The 24,935-nt window shown below is 34.9% G+C and overlaps 1 protein-coding gene across 1 annotated transcript; it reads right to left on the minus strand.

Moving 5' to 3' along the window:
• Nucleotides 1–986: 986 nt before the first annotated feature.
• LOC111056250 (U11/U12 small nuclear ribonucleoprotein 48 kDa protein) lies at nt 987–23,834 on the minus strand. Its single transcript, XM_039424142.1, has 6 exons — nt 23,586–23,834; nt 19,442–19,601; nt 13,125–13,184; nt 10,430–10,571; nt 3,482–3,611; nt 987–1,816 (listed from the first exon to the last, which is right to left on the minus strand). Exons 1-6 carry the CDS (start codon nt 23,715–23,717, stop codon nt 1,004–1,006), a joined length of 1,437 nt encoding a protein of 478 aa, XP_039280076.1. The 5' UTR covers nt 23,718–23,834; the 3' UTR covers nt 987–1,003.
• Nucleotides 23,835–24,935: the final 1,101 nt, after the last annotated feature.

Genomic DNA, 24,935 nt, shown 5'->3' on the forward strand with positions numbered 1-24,935 from the left:
ACCTATCTGGAGAAGCCTAGCAATGGTTTACAAAACATCCCAAAACCTGGGTTGCTTTTAGTGGATTAGCGTGGGTCTACTTTGCGGCGGGCCTAACTCTTCTTGTATAGTAGTTAGGGGTGCCAAATTTGCCCTCGACATTTATTAGGTCAAACTCTAGGTCCTACCTGTGGTGCAAATTTCAACCAAATCTGAGAATTTTGGGGTTTCTTAGAACTTCCTAGGTCAAACTCTAGGTCCTACCTGTGGTGCAAATTTCAACCAAATCTGAGAATTTTGGGGTTTCTTAGAACTTCCTATATACCGTACCTGCGCCTAGAAAAAAATAGCCGCCGTAGTTGGTGGCCAGCATTGATATTTTAAACGGGAACTAGACGAATTGAGATTTCGACAAACTGATACGCTCTTTAACAGCTGATTAGTGATTTTTCTCAGTAGGACCACCAACTACGGCGGCCATTTTTTTTTTAGGCTCAGGTCCGGTAGTATAATATAGTAGGGTAGTAGGGAGGTCGTGGTTTTCCTCCCAAAAATTCATATTTGATATTTGTATATTTGATATTTGGACTTTTTAAAAATTCTGAACGGATGACTGGATTTGGTTGATTTTTGTATCAAATGATGAATATTGTGGAGACAAATTTAGGCATAGGCCTATGCTAAGATTGAAAATACACACATACTTTCAGAAGATTTTTGAGAACATTCAAGAAAAGCTCAAATAATAAACTTAAAAAACAAAAAAATTAGATAACTAACACAAATAACGAAAATACTCGCACAATTGAGATATCGCACTCACGAATGTTCCTAGTTCTAATTTTATAATTAGATCATACTATGAAATATATAATTGTCTTAATGAACATTGCAGAATGTAGTGAAGTTCGGTCTATTTGAAAACTTAATTCGGCTGAGATTTGAACTGAATATTCATTTTTTATATTTAAAGAAGTTCATGAAGGAGTTCGAAATGAAACTTTGAATGAAAAGGGAAAACATTTTATTCGGAAATTGAATTATTTTCATCAGTCAATTTGGAATCCCCAGTTTCCGAGCTTCCAGTACTAGAGTGACGTTTCCGCTTTTTCTTTTTAGAACTGTACTTTTTCTTTTTATATTTGTGAGATGATTTATGCTTGCGATCTCTTGTCTTACGACTTTCCCTGTAGCATTCTGAATAGGAAGTGACGTTACTCTTTGAAGTAGTATGGCAATTGGGGAAGCTAGGGTTTTTGGAATCTTTTCTATCACTTCTATAGTCAACATGAACTTCATGTTTATCATAAGAAGATGAATGAGGTTCAATTTTTATTCTAGGAGAATCAACCCTGTAATACTCTCTTTCTTTGTGCTTATTTAATTTCACTTCAATGCTTTTGCGGCGTCCGTGATATTTACTGGATTTATATCTGCTTTGCGAATAATCGTATTTATAATGTTTATTATCCTTATCAGTAAAGTCTTCCCTTTCTCTTTCATCATTTTCTTGATATCTACTACTATAAGAGTCTTTAGCTCTCGATTCATGCTTATCATGAAACTTTCTGTTTTCTTTTATTTTCTTATCAGCTTCTTCTTTCAAAACATGAATGTATCGTTTATGAGGATTGAGACCGAAGTAATCCCATCGCTCCCAACCGTGACTGATTGCTCTGATGGAGCTTGTTGCTTCTTGAACAGTATTGCTGCTGCAGTCAGGTTTTTGCTCTTCTGATGAAATCAGTTCACTGTCTTCTTCTACACGATCTCCTCTTTGCTGTTTCATCCACTTGACATAGCCGTCCATTTGACTTTGAATAACACCTCGAAGAACCTGGATGAAAAAAATTAATCCAATTAAATAATGAAAATCAATAACATTTTGAAAAATATGAATCATAAACTAATAAATGATTTACGTCAATTGTCGATAGAATTCTGGAAGAAATGAATTGAGTCCATTAGTGTAATGTAGTATTCTTGAGTAAAGTGAACTTTACTAGCAGACTAGATTTGGACTAGAGTTCGGATCGATTTTAGAATTTCCACATGACCTTATAATTTGGGATATGGAGAATAGATGTTGAGACCAAAGCTTCAAGTTAAATTTTAAGACCCAAAAAAATGTTGAGTTGTTAGATTAATTATTGGTGAGAAGTTTACCATGATTGATGAGGTATTTTAATTGTATTTTCAACTAGATCTGCATTCAAGAGCAGAAATGATAGAATAATATACGGTGAAGTTCATGCAATAATTTTCGAAAAATTCCATAATTTTTTAATAAATGCAATAAAATCTACAGTAGAGACAGAGATGTTCTGGGATTTCTCCATATTAAGGCGGAATGAAAGAGAGACAGCATCTTTTTCATTTTACCTTAAAATGCAATAACGTCAAAACTGTACAAACATAGATTAAGATCATTAGAAAAGATAGAGCCAAAAATGATGTGGAATATGATAGCAGTGGAGTTGAAGTCAAGTTTTATATAATTAATGATTATTATTAAACGAAAATCCCAATTAACTGCTGTATATTACCCCGAAGACTTCTGCTACTGCAAATAACAACAGGTTGAACAGCTGGATGGAAATTCTATACAAACTATACAGAAATTATTTGTTAGCCCGGGAATATAATTTTTCATAATTTATTATTATTATATCATAATTTATTATTGAAAAATTACATAGATGAGAAGTCATCTATGCTTGAAATAAATCTGTCTTACCAGACCAGAAATATAAATTTATCAGCCCCAGTTTGACAAGGAAAAATCATCAAATAGAAACTGAATACCAATAATTAGGTTTCATTAAGGCGTATGACACATATTTTCAACAGAGGAGTGTTTACACATTGACCTCAATCAAGGTCTGTAGAAAGAGGTCAAGGCACGATCCCGTGATGCATTGCAAAACAGCCATGATGTCTTCTAGTTCACCAATTTTCAAATATTTGTCAGCTGTTATCATTGAAGCTTAAACAAACCAACGTGATGTGTTATTAGCTATTTGCAAATGGGATATTTCTGCACTTCTGACACCATGGATTATTTTGTGTTTTCATAAAAACACACATTATCAAATGAGTACTTATAATTTATGAACTTATAAACATATTAATACTTGGACCAAACTACAACTTGTTTGTTCGGCGTTACCTCGCATTTATCTGTCTTGTCCCAATGCCTTATGAATCATAATATCTATATGTTACAAGAATGAGAACGTTTATTAGGCTTCTCATCATTGATATTAATTTTATCTTTCAAGAATCAAAAACCTGAATTGACATGTCTTTGAAATGTTCCGCCAAATCAATATGGCCGCTCCATAAGGAACACGGGTATCTAGACCTTTACCTCAATTCACAGTGCATAGTCTAGAAACTATTCTTTCAAACCAATTTCACCAGATGTTTTGAAACTTTTTCCATTGAAAACTTAATTGTAAGGTTTATATTGAACATTATATGAAGCTACAAAAATCTGTACCTCGGTTTGAGACTTGCGATTGGTGTGAACTTTCTTGGATTTGTAGCGGATCCTTCGCCGTTTGGCGTCCCGGTCAGCGGCGGCCAGCTCTTCCAGAGTCATTGGCTTTGTATCCTTCTCATCATGACTTCTGTAAATTACATTTAAAGGCTAAAGAAACATAAGATTGAACAAAATTGATTTCAATGCGGACACAAATCATATAATTTTAAAAGGGAATTTAACCTTTAAAGGCCATTTAATATTTACTTTTTGTTTTAGCCTACTATAACAATGTATCAATTCACTTGTCGTTTTCCTCAGACCACTAAACCCTGTGAAGAGCATGAAGAGCATCTTGCACAATGCGCATGTAGCGGGAGTTGAGGTACATGAGTGCACACTTTTTATTCTTACAGACTACAACATGAAAAAATCTTTCAGGGCCGGTTTCCGAGATTTTCGGGATTTAGTCAAGTTCTAGATTTTAAACAGCTGGAGTCAGAAAATTGGCTTTCCGAAACGGGGCGTAGTCATAGTTTTTATGATAATCTTTATTTTCTCATATCTATAATCAGTCAGCGGTTAGACACCGAAGCGGTAACATGTAGAGAGTGTTTAATAGTATTTCAGCAATAGTATACATAGTTATAGTAGTGTCGTTTAGTGTAGTTTAGTGTCGTTCTATATATTCAATAGAACAATAGATTTGCTTACGCTAGAAAAATAGAGCCGGCTGTGAGTGGAAGTAGTTCGCGTGTGCGCGCTCGCGTCCGTGCGTTCGCGTCGCCTGCCGCGGTCGGTCACCTCGCGAAAAAGAACTGCTGAGCCGTCGTAATAATTATAATACCAACCAGAATGAATGGAAAGGAATGGAAACTAGTTAAACCTTCAACTTTCTTAATTCCAGAATTTGAAGAAGTTGAAGATAGCTGCAATTCATCACCACCACCAACAATCACCATGAATGAAGGAGATTCATCTCCAGAAAAATTCATTCAACCAGACCAGCTTAAAACTCCTGCAGAGCAAATACTGTATAATGCATGGAAAGAAGCTGATAATAGGATGCGGGCAGCAGAAAGAAAAAACAACTCGATTGAGAAGAAACTAGAAGAACTTCAAATTAAGCTGTGTCAGTTGGAGAGCTGTAACGTCAACTCGGTCCCTGCATCTTCCAACAATTCGAAAGTTGTTAAGAGTAGTAATTCTGATCAACATCAATCAACTCCAATGAGGAAAAATCAACTCAAGAGTGAAAAATCTGCTACAGCTAAAAATACATCGCGTAGTACAGATTACTGCACAGATGAGGAGGAACTTGCCAAGGAGACGGAATGGGTGAGAGTGAAAAATGGGAGATCTAAGAAGAGGAAGCTGAATACTTCGCTTACCCCTCCATCAGAAGGAAAAACAACCAATAAGGGTGAGTCAGTACAGCAACACAAAGTCAAAAAGAGTCCTCCATTACCACCAGTAATAGTGGATGGCATTAAATCATACAATAACTTCCATGAAAAGTTAGTTAAGCTACTGCCAAGTCGTAATTTCAGAGTGAAACTACTTGGAGTGGACAGTTTCAAAATTAACTTAGTAAATGAGGAGGATTATAGATTGCTCACAAAGGAGTTGAATAAAGAGAAGTTTACTTGGCATTCTTATGAGAACAAGCAATCAAGGCCAATCAGAGTTATGGCTAAGAAGCTACATCACTCATGTGAAGCAGAGAATATTGTGGAGGACCTCAAAGATAAAGGGTTCAAAATTCTGAACGCAAGCATAAAGCTCATATGGAGAACTAAAGAGCCCCTAGATATGTTCATGCTTGAGTTTGAAGCAGGAGAAGATGTAAATAAAATTTACAAAATCACCAACATAATGGGATGCAAGGTAGAAATAGAGGCAATGAAGAAATCTAAGCTCATTGCTCAATGCAAAAGATGTCAAGCTTATGGACACACCCAAAAATATTGCTTTAAAGAGTTTCGTTGTGTCAAATGTGCTGGTAAACACAGCTCCAAGGATTGCACAAAGGCAGCTGCAGAAAAGCCGAAATGTATTCATTGTGGTGAAAATCATCCAGCAAGCTATCGTGGGTGCAGTGTTGCTGTCGAACTGCAGAAGATGCGAAGCAAAAATATGAAGCCCCATTCAGGACCAATCAAGCAAGTGGATTCGCGCAAGGAGCATTCAACTCAACGCATACCTATTTCTTCCACCGAAATAAAAACTACGAGATTGTCAGCATTCGATAAACCCTTATCATATACTGATACTACAAAAAAAGGTCTCGATAAGAAGATGAACAAAAATAATCAAGAGGACGGAGTGCTACAAACTTTACAGCTGATACTAACCAAGCTGGAAAAGCAAGAAGCACTATTATCCTCCTTTGAAAAAAGGTTACAGAAACTGGAAAGCAGCAGCACCAACCCGGCTGGGAGCAGAAGGAAGCAATGAACCGCACACTGAAAATTATGACATGGAATGCCAATGGCATTCTCCAGAAGAAGCAAGAACTAGAATTAGTACTCCATAACGACAAAATAGACATCTGCCTTATTTCAGAAACACACATGACAAACCAATCCTATCTCAAAATCAGAGGCTATAGAACATACCATACTACACATCCAAATAATTCAGCAAGGGGAGGTAGTGCAGTAATCGTAAGAGAAACAATACAACACACTGAAGAAAAGGAATACCAAACAGATGAAATTCAAGCTTCTGTTGTATCACTGGAGCTCAAAGGATGCAAAGTGTCATTAGCAGCAATTTATAGCCCTCCAAGACATGCACTAAAACATCGAGACTACGTAGAATTCTTTAAACATCTTGGAAGAAGGTTCATCGTAGGAGGAGACTTCAATGCTAAAAATACCCATTGGGGCTCCAGGATAACCACTACAAAGGGTCGAGAACTGTTTAGTGCAATTCAGCAATTCAAATGTGAAGCAATATCAACTGGAAACCCAACATACTGGCCAACAGACATAGGAAAAATTCCAGATCTCATAGACTTTTTCATCATCAAGGACTTCTCCACAAACTACATCAAAATTGAAGACAGCTGTGACTTGACATCAGATCATTCACCAATTATACTCACATTAAGCGAGAGTGTAATAGAACGAGAACCATCTCCATTTCTCTGCAATAGATACACAAACTGGGAACAATTAGACTCATACTGGAGGAAAGCATAGATCTCAATGTACAGCTTAGAAGTAAAGATCAGCTTGAAGCAGAAATTGAGAAATTTGTGACCTCCATTCAGCAAGCAGCCTGGGCAAGTACACCAGAAATAAAAAGGAGGACTCAAGGCAACAACTATCTTCTGAAATAAAAAATCTTCTATTACAGAAGAGAAGAGCAAGAAGAAAATGGCAAAACACTAGGGATCCAAGAGACAAGACTGTGCTGAACAATTTATCCCAGCAGCTCAGAAGAGAAATAAAAAATCTAAAAAATGAAACATTCTCCAAGTATCTCACTGAGCTGACTAATGAAAAAAGTACTGACTACTCCCTATGGAAAGCTACAAAGTGCATTAAAAAGACTTCAAGCCAAAATGCACCCATTAAAAATGTGGATGGTACGTGGGCTAGAGACAATAAACAAAAATCAGCTAGGTTTGTAAATCATCTGGAGAACATCTTTAAAACTGATGACAGCTATGATGATGATGATGAACATCTTCCACATACTGTTCAAGAATCAGCGAGGATCACACCAGTCACTGTAATTGAAGTGGAAAATATGATCAATAGTAGCATCAAAACCAGGAAGGCACCAGGGTTTGATCTCATAACTGGAGATGTATTGAAACAGCTTCCAAGGAAGGCTTTCTTGAAGCTTACATTCCTCATAAATACATCTTTTAGGCTGAGATATGTCCCAGATTACTGGGAAGTTGCAGAAGTCATAATGATTTTAAAGCCTGGAAAAACACCACATGATGTTACATCTTACAGGCCAATCTCTCTCTTACCTGTAATCTCAAAACTATTTGAAAAACTGCTCTTGAAAAGATTAAAGCCAATTATAGAGAGTAAGAAGTTGATACTAAAACATCAATTTGGATTTAGAGAGAAACACACCACCATAGAGCAAGTCCACAGAATCACCAATTTAATTGAGATGGCTCTTGAAGAGAAGAAAATTTGTAGTGCAGTATTCCTGGATGTTGCCCAAGCATTTGATAAGGTGTGGCATAGAGGCCTATTAGCAAAATTAAGAACTATGCTTCCAATTGAATACACTGAAATATTGGAGTCATATTTAGTGGGAAGATATTTCAGAGTCAAGCAGGAAGACGCCTATTCAGAGCTAAAAGAAATTGGAGCAGGAGTACCTCAAGGTAGTGTTCTTGGGCCAATTCTATATCTACTGTTTACTAGCGATCTACCTGAGTTGGAAAATGATACAGTGGCAACATTTGCTGATGACACAGCTGTACTAACTCTGGGCGACAACAGTCAGGAATCTATGAGGAAACTTCAAGATGCGGCTGATGAAATCTCCAGTTGGGCTAAACTGTGGAAAATCAAAGTGAATGATACCAAGTCTGTTCAAGTCAACTTCACAAACAGAAAATGTGAGCAAATTCCCCTAGCCATCAATGGGAAACCTGTTCCATTTGCTAACGAGGCCAAATACCTAGGCATGACTCTGGATGCAAGGCTGCGTTGGAAAGCACATGTGAAGAAGAAGAGAGAAGAACTAGGTATCAGATATAGAAAAATATACTGGTTGATAGGCCGAAATTCTGCTCTTTCAACTTACAACAAGATCCTCATCTACAAACAAATCCTGAAACCAATATGGATGTATGGAATCCAACTCTGGGGCTGTGCCAGCAAGAGCAACGTCGATGTAATCCAACGTTTCCAGAACAAAGTTTTGAGGAACATTGTCGATGCTCCAAGATTCAGCCGAAACGCCGACATTCACAGAGACCTGGAGGTGGAGTTCGTTGCAACAGAGATTGGGCGCTTCGCACGCAAGCATGCAGTCAGGATCCAACGGCATGAAAATGAAGAAGTCGCTCAGCTACTTGACAACACACATATGCTGCGCAGATTGAAGCGGACCAAACCCTTCGAGTTGTGTGGAGCTGTGGAGTGAAAGTGTCAAAAGCAGAGCAGTGTTGATAGTGTGAATGTGTATATTATAATACATGATACTTTATTTATATAATATTACTATTATTATCTAATGTTAATTCCAAGTTAGTTGCTAGAAGTAGTAGTCCTGGTGAGAACTACCTATCTTATTAATATTTAACCCGTTATTATATTAGGAAAAATTGCTCATTAGTCTTTTTAGACTAGATTGCAATGGGATAAAAAAATATATATATCTATAATATTGGAAATGTTTTTCCTTAGCGGAATGTAACATTCCTAAATAATTCAAAATAGATCAAACTTTACACTATTTTCTCTTCATTTTATTTTCAATTTTCTAGTTTTTCGAAATTTAATTTAAACGTAGACTACGACTACACCCCTTTCGGAAAGCCAATTTTCTGACTGCAGCTGTTTAAGTCTAGAACTTAGCTGAATCCCGAGCTCGGGGACAGGCCCTAAGTGTATCATAAGGAGGATGATGATTTTTCAAATAATATTGAAGATGATATATATATATATATATATATATATATAAACATGTTTCACTATTGAGAACACATTAAGTGATAGAACATTTTGCGGTGACATTAGCAATATAAGATTACTTATCTAAATAAATAATTATCGTGTAGCCTATGTGAAAATGAACAGTATAACCCAAAATTTTAATATCCATGATCACAATACACGACATAGAGCCGATTATTATCTAGAAAGCCATAATAGCAGACTTTTTGAGAAAAAGCCTAGCTATATTGGTAGGGTATTTTATAATAAACTACCAAATACATTGAAAAATCAGGAAAGTATATAACTATTCAAGAATCAACTAAGTTTTTAGTCGATGGAACATTTTATAGTATCCAAGAGTTCCTTTCCATCTCAATATGTGGGTTTGTTTCAAAGTCTTGACATTCTGTGTGCATGAATACACAGTATTTTCTATGTTATAAATAAACTGGACAGCCTTCTTACATAGGTACATACTGCGAGTTGTATTCAAACCATAATATGTGCATCGCGTATATAATATATAATATATGGATAACATATGCATAATATATGGTATATTGACTTGTCTTATATTGTCCATCCTGGGGTCCCCAAGACGTAATATATATATTTAAAAAAAATTATGGGCAATAGAACATCAAACTGAAGAATTTATCGTGTAAATTGCAACAAACCAATCTCCAAAATATCAATGGTTACCTTTGTTTTCAAGTCCATTAGGACGTAACTTAATTTTCTTGGACTAAGTGAGGAGATTTTTCAAATAGAACAAGTCCTAACGTGCTCACTGACCTAGCAGATGAATCAAATATTCATGTCAATTCCTCTTTGCGAGATTCAATTTAAACTGTCCCTTTAAATAACACCAATGCTAACAGCATTTGTTCTATGGACAGCATTGATGTTATTCAAAGGAGATTCTAACAGTTTAAAGTGAATTATACTATAGATAGGAAATGAGTTGCGGAGGCAGTCGATGCCAAACTATTTGTGAAAAACAAAGTGAGTTGAAGCAAGGACCGCCAAAGCGACCTACATGCATTCTTTGTTTTCTTTCATAAATCGAAATAGGATTGAATCTACTACTCTACTACACTGGTATTCTACCAAGTGACCATTTGCCAACATTATGAATATCTTTAACTCATGTGAAGAGCATTATATGGACTCTCCTGAACCCCCCCCTCCTTTACGAGAACAGAGATGAAGAGAACAAATGTCAAAAATATTCGAGTTTCAAATAAATGGACATGCAAAGGTTGTAATAATGCATAGCTGAAAAAAATGATGAATGAAGAAGTAACGTTCGATTTCTACTCACGTCAAATTTATTTCCTTCACATCCTCTTTGGAGCAATTATTCGTGTTCTTGACTACATAATCATAAATAGCCAATCTTTCTGTAGATGTGAAATCTGTCATCATGCGATCGGCTGACAGAGGCACTGCCCTTCGTGTTGAAGCTGTTCACACATTTATACAATGAATAGGCAATTTTGTGAAAACCATGTTTTGTGTACAAAATATATTTCCGAATGTTACCTGTTACCTTTATCCAGGCCACATCTTGAATGCTACATTTGATGGTTTTGAGAAATTAAGGAACAAATGTGTAATTTGGTTCATAGTTAATTCAACATACATGATAAACTTTGCGAAACAGTAGTAGCAACCATGGACCTGCATCATGTGATATGTAACAGTCATAAAAGTATATCATCAGATTCTGTCTTGAATCAAGTCACAATTTGACAACAAAGAAAATGGAATGATTCAGGGAAAACTGCTATGAAAATGTATCATGATGGAGAACAGAAATAAGCTGAATCATATAACCATTATGACATGCTCAGCAAAGGAAAACTGACCAGCCTCTAACCATCAAACTAGAAGTATTCTCAACTAATTATATATGTACATGTCTTTATTCAAATGTGACTGCAGAAATATCTGTTGAAGGAAGATGAACATACTAGTTAAAATTTTACTTAAGAGTTTGACGATATCAGTGATTTTCGTTTTACTTTTTACAATTTAAGCGGCTTCTTAAGTAAATTGTGTTACTACTCAAGTGCCACTACTCTTATTATTAACGTTTTAAGCGATTTATGATTTAGAAAGACAATAATCTACAGCACTCTATAACTGGAAGAATCTGTTATGTTATACAGATATGAACATGGCAGCCCTGTTAGATAAGTACTTGAAAAATGAGAGGGAACAGCATGCCTGGAATTTATTAATTTTATTTGAAAAAAGGCTAGGAAATTGACAAGAGATATCTTGCTAAGAATGCTACACTAGAATGCAAATGCTGAATAAATAATTATCTTTTTACAATAAGAAATACAATTTGCCCTATAGTATAGAACTCGATTCCAGGAACATTGTTAATATAGACTCATGAATTCTAAAATTATGATAGTAACACGTTTTAGATTTGTTTGAATTGTTCAATTCCAGGGAACTATGAATTGAGATTAATCTATTGATCGTCATTTCTAGTCATGGTGGCTCTTCATGAAAGTTTATTTACAGAGTTGAAAAAATTTAGCAGATGACAGTAATATTATAAATTGATGGAAAAATTTATGCTCTAATTATAATTTCTTCTGAATATTGCTTTCATGAGATACAACCGATAATAAGTGATGAGTGTTACTTAAATAGTCTTCACTTCAAGATGTTTCTCATTTGTCAATTCATTTGTTCACACTAGTATGAATGTATTAGATTGATCAACCACAATGAATAATGAACAACATAGCATGTTATAGTAACTACGAGAGTATTTAAGACTAGAGTGAAATTGTAAGCATCAAAGGATATCATAAAAAGGATATAATACTCAGAGAGACGAACACTTTCACTGAAAAAAGCAATATTGATTAGAATACATAAAAATGAGATGGCAGTGACACTCTTGCTGAGAAGAAAATCCACATTTAAATAATATTTTATTCAAAAGCTGCAACTCATGGAAAAGATGAAACTGTGATAATATTGATACCTCCTATGAATATATAGTGATATATAAAATATCATTACGGTATAATTATTATAATATATATAGGCCTAGTTTCAATCTATTGAGCTTAGTAAGCTATAAACATAATATGTCGAGTTTATTAGGCTATATTCGGATGGAGGCTACAGGTTTCAAATACGAATATTTGAAACGTAATAATAAAAATATATGTTATTTTAACAAAAACGAATGATTAGCAAATTTCATTACTATTCATTGTTCATAAGTTCTTTCACAACATCCAAATTCGACTAGACAAAATACAGTTTCTAAATCATCATATCACCACCATCATCACAAGTCATAAATTATTATGAAGAACATGTCATGAAAAAGGGGAGTGTCCTAGTGGAGAGGCATAAAAATATGATCTAATGAAAATATGGGTTAAAGTAGTAGACTCATGAACGAATTTTCCATTTTTCTGATCGAAGTTTACTTATGATGCATGATTTTGAACCGCCTTGACAAGCCGAGACAACGAGCTGTACTACGAGTAGATTCAATAATTGTGTCAAACGTTATGAGTTGTCCTTACTTCTTAAAACTTTGATCCTTAAGGTGTCCTTATTAGCCTCACCACTGGGAAATACTGAAATTAATTGCATCTAATGGGTGATTCTGATAGAACAAGTGAAATAAAAGTAGATACAGTAGAAATATAGAAAAGTGAATTCATTGGGCGAATACCCCTTCACTGATTCAATCATATTCAAGATCAATATGTTTAAGAATTGTTTTATACCGAGAAGGCAATAAGAAACTTTGCGGATTTTTGGACAGTCTGTATTCAGCAAAAGTTTTAGATAACTTCCTAAGTTTATTAAAATATCATTATTGAAACACCCGAGAAGAAACATTACGCAAAAAATTGCTCTGTCAAAAATGTTCATTAAATAGCCTACTTAACTGGATTAAAAAAATATTTTCAAGACAAAATTTTTCCATAGACATAATACAAAACAATGTAGGGTACTTTCGTACTTACAATTGACGCAATATGCAATATCACCACTTGGTTGCAGAATTGAATTGAGAGTGACTTCATCTGAAACAAATGAAATTTTTGTTCTAATACAATATATTTCAAGTCCAGTCAAAGAAAGGTTATAGAGGGAAATGTTTGGAAGACAATTTTCGACCCCGCAGTTCTGTTTAGGGTAGTAAGGAGGTAAACATATCAAAAGTCCCTGTGCTAAGGGGGTGGGGGTGGGGGTGGTTCAAAGGTACCATTTTTTGGTTTCTCGCATATAACTCGAAAACTATGTATCTTACGGACATAACTGTTTTATACAAAATAAAAAGCTTACATAATTTCCTACAAATCTCCATTTTTGCAATAATTGACCAATTGACAAAGGAATTTGGAGGGAATGTTTTAAACACAATTTTTGACTTTGCAGCTTTGTTAAAACTAGTTAGGAGTAGAACATACCAAAAGTCCCCATTCCTAACTCATGTGCTAACGGGATGAGGGTGGTTTAAACATTGCATTTTCCTCCACCTACTGTCTAAAGTACTAACTTTACTCCCTGAAACATAATACTAAAGTGTCACTTTTTCGCTCTCGGTAGTAAAAAACAGAAAAACTCCCTAGGGAGGAAAAGTGACTCCATTTAATTAACTTGGGAAGCATCTCTATTTCAAAAACTCACATTGTAATAGGTTAGAAGGTCTAAGCTCAGATGAGAAAGCGTAATAGAGGTGCCAGTCATTGAGTCAACTGAATTCAATGCCACAACAAGAAATTTGATCAACTCATGAAATATATGTTTGTATGTTATTATATTCTTAATATTAGTAGACGATAAAATATCTTACAATTTTTAAAATATTTTATTCTATTCAAAATACCAGCCAACAAATATTTTTGATCTGCAAACTGCAATTCAAATCTGAAACGCGTGATCTGGAGTCAGCCGTTTTTGGTAGCCGCTCAGCTGATATATTGTTACAACTTTTGTCGATAGATAGCGCAATCGGCAGTGCCAATCAGCCGACCGGTTTTTAGGTTTTAGATTGTAGGTTAGGAGCTTATAAATAAATATTTCCTAATTCAAATGAAATAACTTCTGAAAGAAATAATGATTGGATAAATAGCAATATTAAATTATTGTTGACCTAAATCTCAGTACATCGACAATAATTGTCGAATTATTCATTCAACTAATTCTTTACTGATAAAATTATAATATTTTTTTTTATTGATAATCAATTCCATCAACTACCGTAATCATAAACTGACTGAAAAAAGTACTTCAATTTCCATGAGTTCAATTAATAGAATTATATAAATATAAAGTGTTGGTCATATCTAAATTCACAAAGAGTTCGAATCTTGTTGGCAAGAAAGATGTTATTCAGCACAGAAATCATTGTTATTTTACTAAAAGAAAGGATAAAATGAATAGTTTTCCTTTCAGGGGGAGTTTGACAACCCACAAAACTCATTTTTCATTTGAAGAAATATCAAAAATAGCATGGGACCTTGTTTTTTTGTTCAGCTTGCCAAAATACCCCTCATTTCAATATTAAAATTTTTGACTGACTGTACAGTTAGTAAATCATTCTATCAAGGCTTGAATAATTTTGAAATTGTAATTTAAATAATAAATAAATAAATAAATAATAAATAAATAAATAAATAATCATTTTATTTGTTCTTGGACCAGCCATACAAATACAGAAATACAGTTAAATAGAGATACATGCACAATTATTCTATAATTCCAACAATAACCTCCAATAGAAATGAATTCTAAAGTAAAGTGTCAGTTCGTGAGAGAGCACGATTTCACTCTCTATGTCTGTTATAAATGTCTCCACTCCATGTGGATTATCAAACAATCAGGACTTATAGAATATTACTGCATATCTGAAAATTTATAACATGAAATATTGTATCAAGACATCAATGGAACAATTATAATTTAAATAAATACTTAAAGAACACAGCAATATCACAATTATAGATCGAACAATACTTCATAGCATATTACCAAAATTTACAGGAACATTAACATTACATTATAATACTACTTTGGATTGGAACAGGTACTTTAGGACAGGTACATTACTAAATAATTTTAACTACAAGGTTTCAAGCTATTGAATAAACTTACAGGCATTCTAATGAGTATAATGATGGTAGTTAAGTCAGAACGATTGATTTACAATAAGACTACACTAAACTTGGGTGGAAATTCAATTTTTCAAGCCAAACAAAATGTGATTAATTTACTTGGGGCATGCAATAGCAATCATCACACATATTTTATATGAGTTACAGGAAATCCCACTTGTGAAATCACGTACTCAAGTATCAACACTACAAATCAAGAAGCGAATATCAATTGCTTTTACTACATAAAGGAATACTCTATTTATTTTCCTCTCACTCAAATTTGATAGAAGTACCATTACTTTGTCGGCATCTGACACAACATTTTGGATGAATTCGCCAAGAAAGTAGGAACGAATAGAGTTATACATTGGACAGCGTACTAAGAAATGTTCTATATCTTCTCTCTCACGAATATTACAAATAGGACAATTCGACATACAGTTCAATTTTGTACCTCTATTATTAACATACAAGTATATAGATACATTAGTGGCCATTCGCAATTGAGTGATACAACGGACTTTGACAATGGGCATTTGGAATCCAAGCTGCTCACCCATCTTGAAATTAGGATTTAATTCTCTATAGTGAGGGCAATTCATAGAGCTGAGTGCTGCTCCTACATCTTCCGCATACAAACTATCTGCGTGATTTCTGAACAAGATTCCCTGTACAGCCTTCAACCTGTGAAAGAGGTCAGCTCTATCTCCCCATGCAATTACGATACCCTGATCACCGCACTTTTTCTGGAGATGAGACAACCATCCCGAGGCTCCATGTATATTGTTCTGCTCCAGTGCACAGTCCAACAACACCGAGAAACAGAGTTTTGGGTATCTACACTCAGACATCTGTAGGACCCTTAAAAGAAAACCAAAAGTTCTCTTCAATAGAATGTGACTGAGCCTCAATCTGCCCAATTCCAAACGTACCGCCCAACTCGGCGATGTGACATTCAACAGAAGAACACGTTTCAGAAAATACAGCTGTGCTCTTTCCAAAACGTCAGCACAACCAAGACCCCAAACTTCAGAGCCATACAGAATCGAAGGCAGCACTACCGCATCGTAGAGTTTCATCTTAGCATCCCATGTGTCAGACTTGGCTCTTCGAAGAACCTGGACGACTGACTCTCCAGTAATTCTCGCCTTCCTAATTAAGCCTTCACAGAATTTCCGGAAGCAACCCGACGCATGAAAGTCTACTCCAAGGTACCTATATCTGCTGACTATCTCTACTTCCTCACCGCGATAGTGAAATGATAAAACTTTTTTGCGGCCCCTAGCATGGAAAGGTACAATTTTTGTTTTTTCAATATTGACAGTCAGCTTCAGGGATTCACAGTAGTCGGAAAGACAATTTAGCTTGTTACGCAGGTCCACCTCACTATCTGCAAAGATGACAATATCATCAGCAAACAGTAACATCAATATGTCAGTTTGGTTTTTCAATGGAATGCCATGGAAGCCTCTTCCCCTGAAAAAGGACTCAATATTTCTCAAATAAAGCAAAAAGTTTGCGGCGTCTAACCTTTATCTGGTGGAAAACAACTGTATGCAAAACAAATATATTGTCCAGACATCCACGCCCTCTCCTAAATCCACTTTGACACTCAGGCAGTATGTGACATTGATCAGCCCACTCTGACAGCCTTATCTCTAATGCATGTGTGAAAAGTTTTGTGATATTATTCAGCATTGCCAATCCTCTATAGTTATTAGGGTTGTCCTTATCTCCCTTCTTATACAGAAAAAACATGACAATTTTAGACCATTCCCGGGGTACCTCCTCCATATGTACTATTTTATTGAATGAATTTAGCAAATAATCTCTCCATTGCATTGGTAGAGCCTTGAAAAATTCATAATGTATTCCGTCGACACCAGGTGTTTTTTTGTTCTTTGATTTAGATATTACCTGATCTAACTCCCACAAAGTGAATTCTCTATCCAGATTGTAGGTTATGTATTGTATGTTATTGTTAGGAAACATTGTTACCAATACGTAAGTTATTAAAATGATTTTATTTGCAGTTTCTATAAAAAAATGTAGCTGGAGGAAAAATGTTGTGTACATCACGAGCGAAAAATACTTTTTCTCCCTCAGGAAAATTGTTGCCCTCGGCTTCGCCTCGGGCTTCAAACTTTTTCCCACAGGGAGAAAAAATCGTACTTTCCACTCTAGATATACAAATAACTATTTTAAGCGTTTTGCTCCCACGCTCATATCTTGAGAACAATGCGTTCAACCGACATAACTAAACATTCAAAAATGAAGCTTGATAAATTCTCTACACTTTTTGTTCAGTGGAATTTTGTGATATTTCAAACAGTTCCCGAGATATTCGCTCTTGAAGGTGTGTAATTGCTTAAATAACAGGTTTTTACTTTCCTTGCCCTATTACCATATTATTGCTTTCCGAAAAAAAATTAAGGTACTCCAATTTCTACATTACTATACGTTTCAAGGTCCCCTGAGTCCAAAAAGTGGTGTGTATGTGTGTGTGTGTGTGTGGTGTGTGTGTGTGTGTGTTGTGTGTGTGTGGTGTGTGTGTGTGTGTGTGTGTGTGTATGAGTGTATGTGCGTCTGTGTACACGATATATCTCATCTCCCAATTAATGGAATGACTTGAAATTTGGAACTTAAGGTCCTTACACTATAAGGATCCGACACGAACAATTTTGATCAAATGCAGTTCAAGATGGCGGCTGAAATAAAGAAAATGTTCTCAAAAACAGGGGTTTTCGCGGTTTTCTCAAAAACGGCTCCAACGATTTTAATTAAATTCATACCTAAAATAGTCATTGATAATCTCTATCAACTGCCACAAGTCCCATATCTGTAAATTTTCAGGAGCTCCGCCCCATCTATGCAAAGTTTGATTTTAGATTCCCAATTATCAGGCTTCAAATACAATTTAAACAAAAAAAAATGAGTGGAGAAGGTTGAGCATGAAAATCTCTACAATTAATGTTCAGTCAGATTTTCACCTAAAATTGAAAAAAGCTCGAAATTCGAGAAAATGTGATTATCCAATAGCAAACTGTTGATCCTATTAGATGATTCACTATAAAGAGATAGCAGACATCGAATGTCTCCAGCGTTATTGTCCTGTCACCAGCTGGCTCAGATCTTTGTTTATAAGTAGACTTGAGATGCGCGTGAACACTAGCGTCAGGTGATCAATTTCCATAACGGCAAGGAAAGTTTTGTGAGTGTGCCACACCAGATTTTTATTCAATGTTTTGCTCTCTCAGGGCTTATAACTCTCCAACAATGCATCGTAAAAACTTATGCTTATCGTAGGTTTGTTTTTTGTAATCGTAACAAGAAATTGGATGAAAACTTGTTTTTTCATAAAATGTCACACCTTCAAGAGCAGATATCTCGAAAACTAGAGAAGATAGAGAAAGTTGAGAGATGAATATTGTAGGAAATTATGTAAGCTTTAATTTTGTATATAACAGTTATGTCCGTAAGATACATAGTTTTCGGTCGAGTTATATGCGAGAAACCAAAAAATGGTACCTTTGAACCACCCCCACCCCCTTAGCACAGGGGGTAGGGGTGGGGAATTTTGATATGTTTACCTCCTTACTACCCTAAACAGAACTGCGGGGTAGAAAATTGTCTTCCAAACATTTCCCTCTACACCCTTTTTTGAGCATTCATTGCCTGGACTATTCATAGACTATGAAAGGATTCAGAGTGGATGAAAATACAGTCGGAGTATATTTTTTACAGATATATTTTGGATGAGAAGATGTGCACTTAATTTACAAATTGTGAGTCACTAAAGTTTATAAAACGAGTAAGTGGGCTACATAATAATCAATATTGTACTGCTTCAGAATAAGAGATCAGAGAAATCGGATGGTACTTTTCACAAGATTTAAATGACTCATAATAAAATTGTGCAGTAGTAAATGGGAGCTATTATGCAATTCAACGAGTCTAGAAAATGACGCGCCGATTATTATAGTAGTCCTTATGTAATTTTTCATGGATGGAGTGAACATTTTTGTGATTATTATAAGAAGTGTTTACATAGCCTCTCATCTAGACCTTTTTATTACTTGAGACCCATACTCAAAAATTGAGCTTTGAAAAGTGATTTTTATGTAACGATAGTCAACAAGCATACAACTTTTTACGTTAGAAAATCATACCAATAATCTTACCAATTTTCACTGTATGAGGTCCAGTTTCACGTAAAGGCGGAAACATAACACTGCTCTCCGAATATCCTTGTTTATGAAGTTGGCATTTTTCAATGTGAGACGGTAAACTCTTTTTGGGCATCCTATGTCCACTATCGAGTGGGCACACTACTATCTCATCCTGTAAAAATGAAAAATTAAAGCACATTATGAGTATTTGAAAGTTAAAAGGTGTAAAATAGCTGAGTAAAGGCAGCGATGTAAGGTGTGGCCTCAGGCCACTTGAAACTTGAAGTGAACAGATGGAAGTAGGACCTGCTTCATCCCTCGCATTTATAATTTCTCTCCTCTCTGCTTAATGTCCAAAAAGAAACATAGAATGAGAAAAAACATTGGTTTTGAAGGCGAGAAGTACACTGCCAATTCCGATCAGTCTAATGCAGGGAAGGCCAGGTACCAGAACTATTCTCAAATCCAATCATCTTCTCATTATTCTTAAAATCTAATCATCTAGTTCTTGAGTATAGCTCGAAGTTTCGCAATTGGTTTTACAAAACTACTTTATTTTTGGAGATGTTTTACTATTGGACCATGCAGGAGAGTAGCTGGAGATACTTCTGGACCTGATACCTGAACCTATCTTAGTCTTGAAAATTAAAACCAAGCGTGTAATGACAGCTACCAGATTGAAGGATTGAAACATTGCTACTAGATTGGTAAAACACTTCAGCCAATATATTATATTATTCCATTTATATATAAATTTAAATTTATGATTCAAAATCCCTCTGGGCGTAATTTTGAGCTCTACAACCTGAAACTAGGTAGATTGTTCTATCTGAGATAGATTTCCAAGTACACGTGAAAACAATGCTCCTTGTAATAGGCTGAAAACACAGAATTTTCAGCCTCAACCTCCATCATTAACTTAATTATCCACTTAAAGAGAATTCGCACAATAATAAAGGTTTAGGAGATCATGTTCTAACATACTCACCCGTTAGATGAACTTTTTTATTATTTTCTAGTGGAGGTGCATAAGGACACCTCAAGGATAAACATTTCAAACACTGATAACTTTTGACTTGATATTCGGATCTCTTCATACTATAGCTCATTATTCTCGGCTCTTCCAGGAGGTTCGAAATCACTTATAATAAGTCAAATTCGGTCAAAAAATGGGAAATTTATCCTCGACTGTACTCAAACATATATTTTCATACACGAAAAAATGGCTAATTTCTATATTCAAAGCTGCTTATTTCGGAGACAAATTATGATGAACAAATTTAATTTCTTCCAAATTTGTTTTTTCCAAAAAATGACTCATTTTTGAGAAATAGTAACTCAGTACCCAATAAAGATAGAGAGCTCCGAACCATTTCATTTTATTCTAAATTTTGTTATCTAAAAAAAGACAATAGTGATTTTTCTGTCTGATGACTCGATTTGACGTTGATCCAAGGCAACTATAGATGAACTATAGCCCGTTCTCCATCCATATTTTCACAATAATCTGCTATTCGGGGGCTCATATTTCAATAAGAAAGTATTGTAATTGACTCTTATGAATAATGAATACTCACTGTTTATACTTAATTTGAATACTGTCTATACTTAATGGGCATGGAAAAAATGTCTAACCACAAGTTGCTATTCTGGAAAAATTTATTATAGAAATACGTTCTGAGAGTTGCACTTACTATTAACACTTTACTATCAAATTATTGTAATCTTTACTATTATTTACACCTTTTCACTATTTAAACCTCACTACTAAGCTTTTCCAGTTTCCTCTTTCTTGAAGATTTTTTCCCTTCTTCAATAAGACGGGATTTCATCATTCTACTGTAATTGTTCAACACGATATTACAAAATGTAAACACACTTTTTCTTAAAACTTATTATCAAGGGCATTCAGCATTACATCTATTAGAGTTTTTCTCCGGTATTTTCAATTATTTAGTAATGTGTATTCGTACCGCTCACTCAACATCATAACTTTAATGCAGTAATCAGCAAATTTGATATATTAATTGATGGATACTTTAGATTACCTCTGTCGATTTGAGTACAGAATTCTTATCAAATACAAGGAAATTTATACATTCTTTACATTCTACGCCCTTCAGCACAAATCTGGCTTCGAGATGGTCAGTCTGAAATTTCCCTAATAGTGCATATTTGAAATTCAAAACATTCAGTAACTGCTCTACTATTTCCAATAAATTATAAACGGTGTGTTTCAATGCTAACTGAGTGTCATATATTTTAGTAAGTTTTCCGCGTCTTTTTTATGATTCCTCTCTTCGCCTTGAACAAGAACATTATTCCACTTCTCCAGCCAGATCAAAAACATTTTTAATAATGAATAGTTTTCGTCGTTTACTGAAGTGAGGGGACGACAATAATCATCATTGAATCGAGCTCTTTTAAATACATGTATCTTTTTAATAGCCTACGTATAATAAATCTTTCATCAAAATGTTCTATAAACACTCGCAAAGATTTAATTTATTCTTAATTACTTCTATGTATAGCTTGAGGCCGTATTTGAACCCTATTTAAGTTTTTGGGGAACGAAAATAGTGTAATCTATCATAATTGCTTCTACAGCCTGGTACACAGCATTTTAATTGCATGATCAACTTCACTGAACATAATCACGGAAGCAGTACCGGTACCCACATGAACTAACGCTTGAAACTGAATAAGTCGATGCTACTTTAGTTTCATAAGGGAGCTCAATAAATCAATAGTGGTAGGCCAAGTTTCAATTGTTAAATTGAGGTTTCAACGTAGCTATTTCAGTGGGGAAATACGGGAATCCTCGGCATGCAGTAAGCCTACTCTTGTGACGTGTCACCCAAAGTGGTAGGGGAAGAGCACCGCCTTTTCATCTAGAGATCTAGATTCTAGAGTGTCCTTATTGGCTAATCTCAAAGAACTGGAAATGGAGCCGAAAAACCGTGGTTTTTGGGGCACTCTGTAGAAAGCTCCAGGGCTAGAAGGTCAACTTTTTGTATTGAATACAAAATTTAAATTTTAGGATGTCTAATACTCCAGAATTATTAAACAGAAAAATTAGCGTGTTCCGAGTATTTTCCACAGAAAATAACTGATGACTAGACTATAAATTTAGGCCTATATAATTTTTTAAAGTTGGTTAGTCACTGCTGTATTTTACAGATGTAAATAAATTGGAAATTGCTTTTTTTAGTAAAATGCTAATTGATGAATAATTATTATTAAACAAACATCCCAATTGAATGGTGTAAATCACCCTGAAGACTTCTGCTCCTGCAAATATTAACAAAAGGTTTAACAGCTAGATGAAAATTCGATGAGAGCTACTATCCAAAAATTATTTGCCAGCCCAGGAATCGAACCCGGTACCTCCTAATTGCTACTCAGGAATGCTTACCTTTACATCGCTCATTCTATTTGAAGTAGAGATGTGTCGTTCGGTCATGACCCGTTCGAATTGAACGGGTCATTAAGGTGAACGAGTGATCCGGATCACATTTATTCAAAAAACCCGTTCATCAACTGGGGTAAACCACTGTTTTACTGACTGACATTACACATCAACTGTGGAACTGTGGTGGACCTTTTTTTGCTTGTTTATAGTAGGAAAGCTATAGAAAATTGACCGTTCAGTTGAACGGGTCGCGGCAGTGAACGTGAACGACTGACCCGAATCAGTAAAGAGATCCGAACTTCCCATCTCTAATTTGAAGCCATTGCGGCCAGGCAGTCTACAAATTCGTGTTATTTGATGGCCACGTTGAACAGTCGGTCCTGTCGAGCCCATTGACGGCTTAAATAATAAATTATTCAAGCAAGGTGGAACCTTCCGCAAGGGACTCCCCACCAACAAAAGCCATATAAATTAACTTTTTAGACTACAGATGGAAATAAATTAGAAATTGAATTACTGTGCAAATCCAAATGCTGCTTTTTTAGAATTCTATGATATTATAATGTATAATTTCAATTTGAGCTATCAAGAAATAAAGAAAATAATACATAAGTGGTTCACAAAACATTTAATAATTTTTTATGATGAATTGAATGCATAATTTTTAGTACCTTAATAATTTTTATACTTTTACATATAAGATAATTATATAAGAGCAATGAACAGAACATCTTATTATCTTACCTGAAGGTCCGTTTGTGGCATGGCTTCATGACCATTATTCCAACATAAATCTTCGCAGATTTTAAGCATGCAAGATTTTGACGAACTCACAAAAGAGTTCAACTCATTTATATAATCCACTCTGTTTTTCATGATGTTATAGACAATCTCATTTTACTTAGTGAAAAAATACAATAATTGTTAGGTATAAAATGAAAGAGCAACACCAACACACAAACTAACCTACAAAAAAATTAGCCTGTGACTGACAAACCACTCTCTGTCTCAGACAGCACCGTATCGCGCATGCGTTAGCAACGGGTTTTTCCCGTTCCATTCAGTCAGTTCTTTGAATGTAACGTTCTTTGTGATGATGGTTACCGAGCACTGTAACTGGAGCCAATCGTCATTCTATTTGATGAAAATATTATTATCCAATGATGATTTATCATTTACTTCAATATAATAATCGATATATTATTATTTTATTTAATAAAAGAAAGAGTACTTTTGAAAAATATAATTATTAAAATATAACAGTTGTTATTTAACTGATGTTAAAAAAACACTATAACTAAGTCAGCATATTGTCATTTCAAAACAAAAACCGAACCCTCAACCTCCCCTTTTACATTTAAAATTTCAATAAACATAACTATTTGAAAAACCTCTAATCCCTTCCAGCATATTGCAATTTCAAAGCAAAATCCCAACCTATCTTTCCACTTTTGAAAATATATCAAAAAGCATAGTTCTACCTGGACCCTTGCCCTTTCTAGCATATTGCAATTTTAAAGCAAAAACCTAACCTAACCTTATGGAACATTATTAAATATAATCCAAAAAAACCTAACCACTAACCCCTAACCCCTTCACATTTAATAATTTAGATTTCAGAGCAAAATCCTAACCCCCTAACCTATCCTTTCACATTTGAAACATAAAAAAACATGACTCTAACTGCACCCTAGCCCCTTCTAGCATATTGCAATTTCTAAGCAAAAACCTAACCTATCCTAATAACACATTATTAAATATAACCTGAATAAAACCTAACCTCTAACCCATTCACATTTAATACTTTGGATTTGTTCATCATCTTTAGAACAAAACATAAACATTTGGTTCATTTCATGAACATGTTCACAAAAATGTGGTTCATTTCATGAACATGTTCACAAACATGTGGTTCAGAGCAAAATCCTAACCCCCTAACCTATCCTTTTACCTTTGAAACATCAAAAAACATAACTCTACCTGGACCCTAGCCCCTTTTAGCATATTGCAATTTTTAAGCAAAAACCTAACCTATCCTGAAAAAACATTATAAAATATAACCTAAATAAAACCTAACCCCTAACTCTTTCACAT

Source organism: Nilaparvata lugens, chromosome 3 (assembly GCF_014356525.2).
Source record: "Nilaparvata lugens isolate BPH chromosome 3, ASM1435652v1, whole genome shotgun sequence".
Classification (NCBI taxonomy): Eukaryota; Metazoa; Arthropoda; class Insecta; order Hemiptera; family Delphacidae; genus Nilaparvata; species Nilaparvata lugens.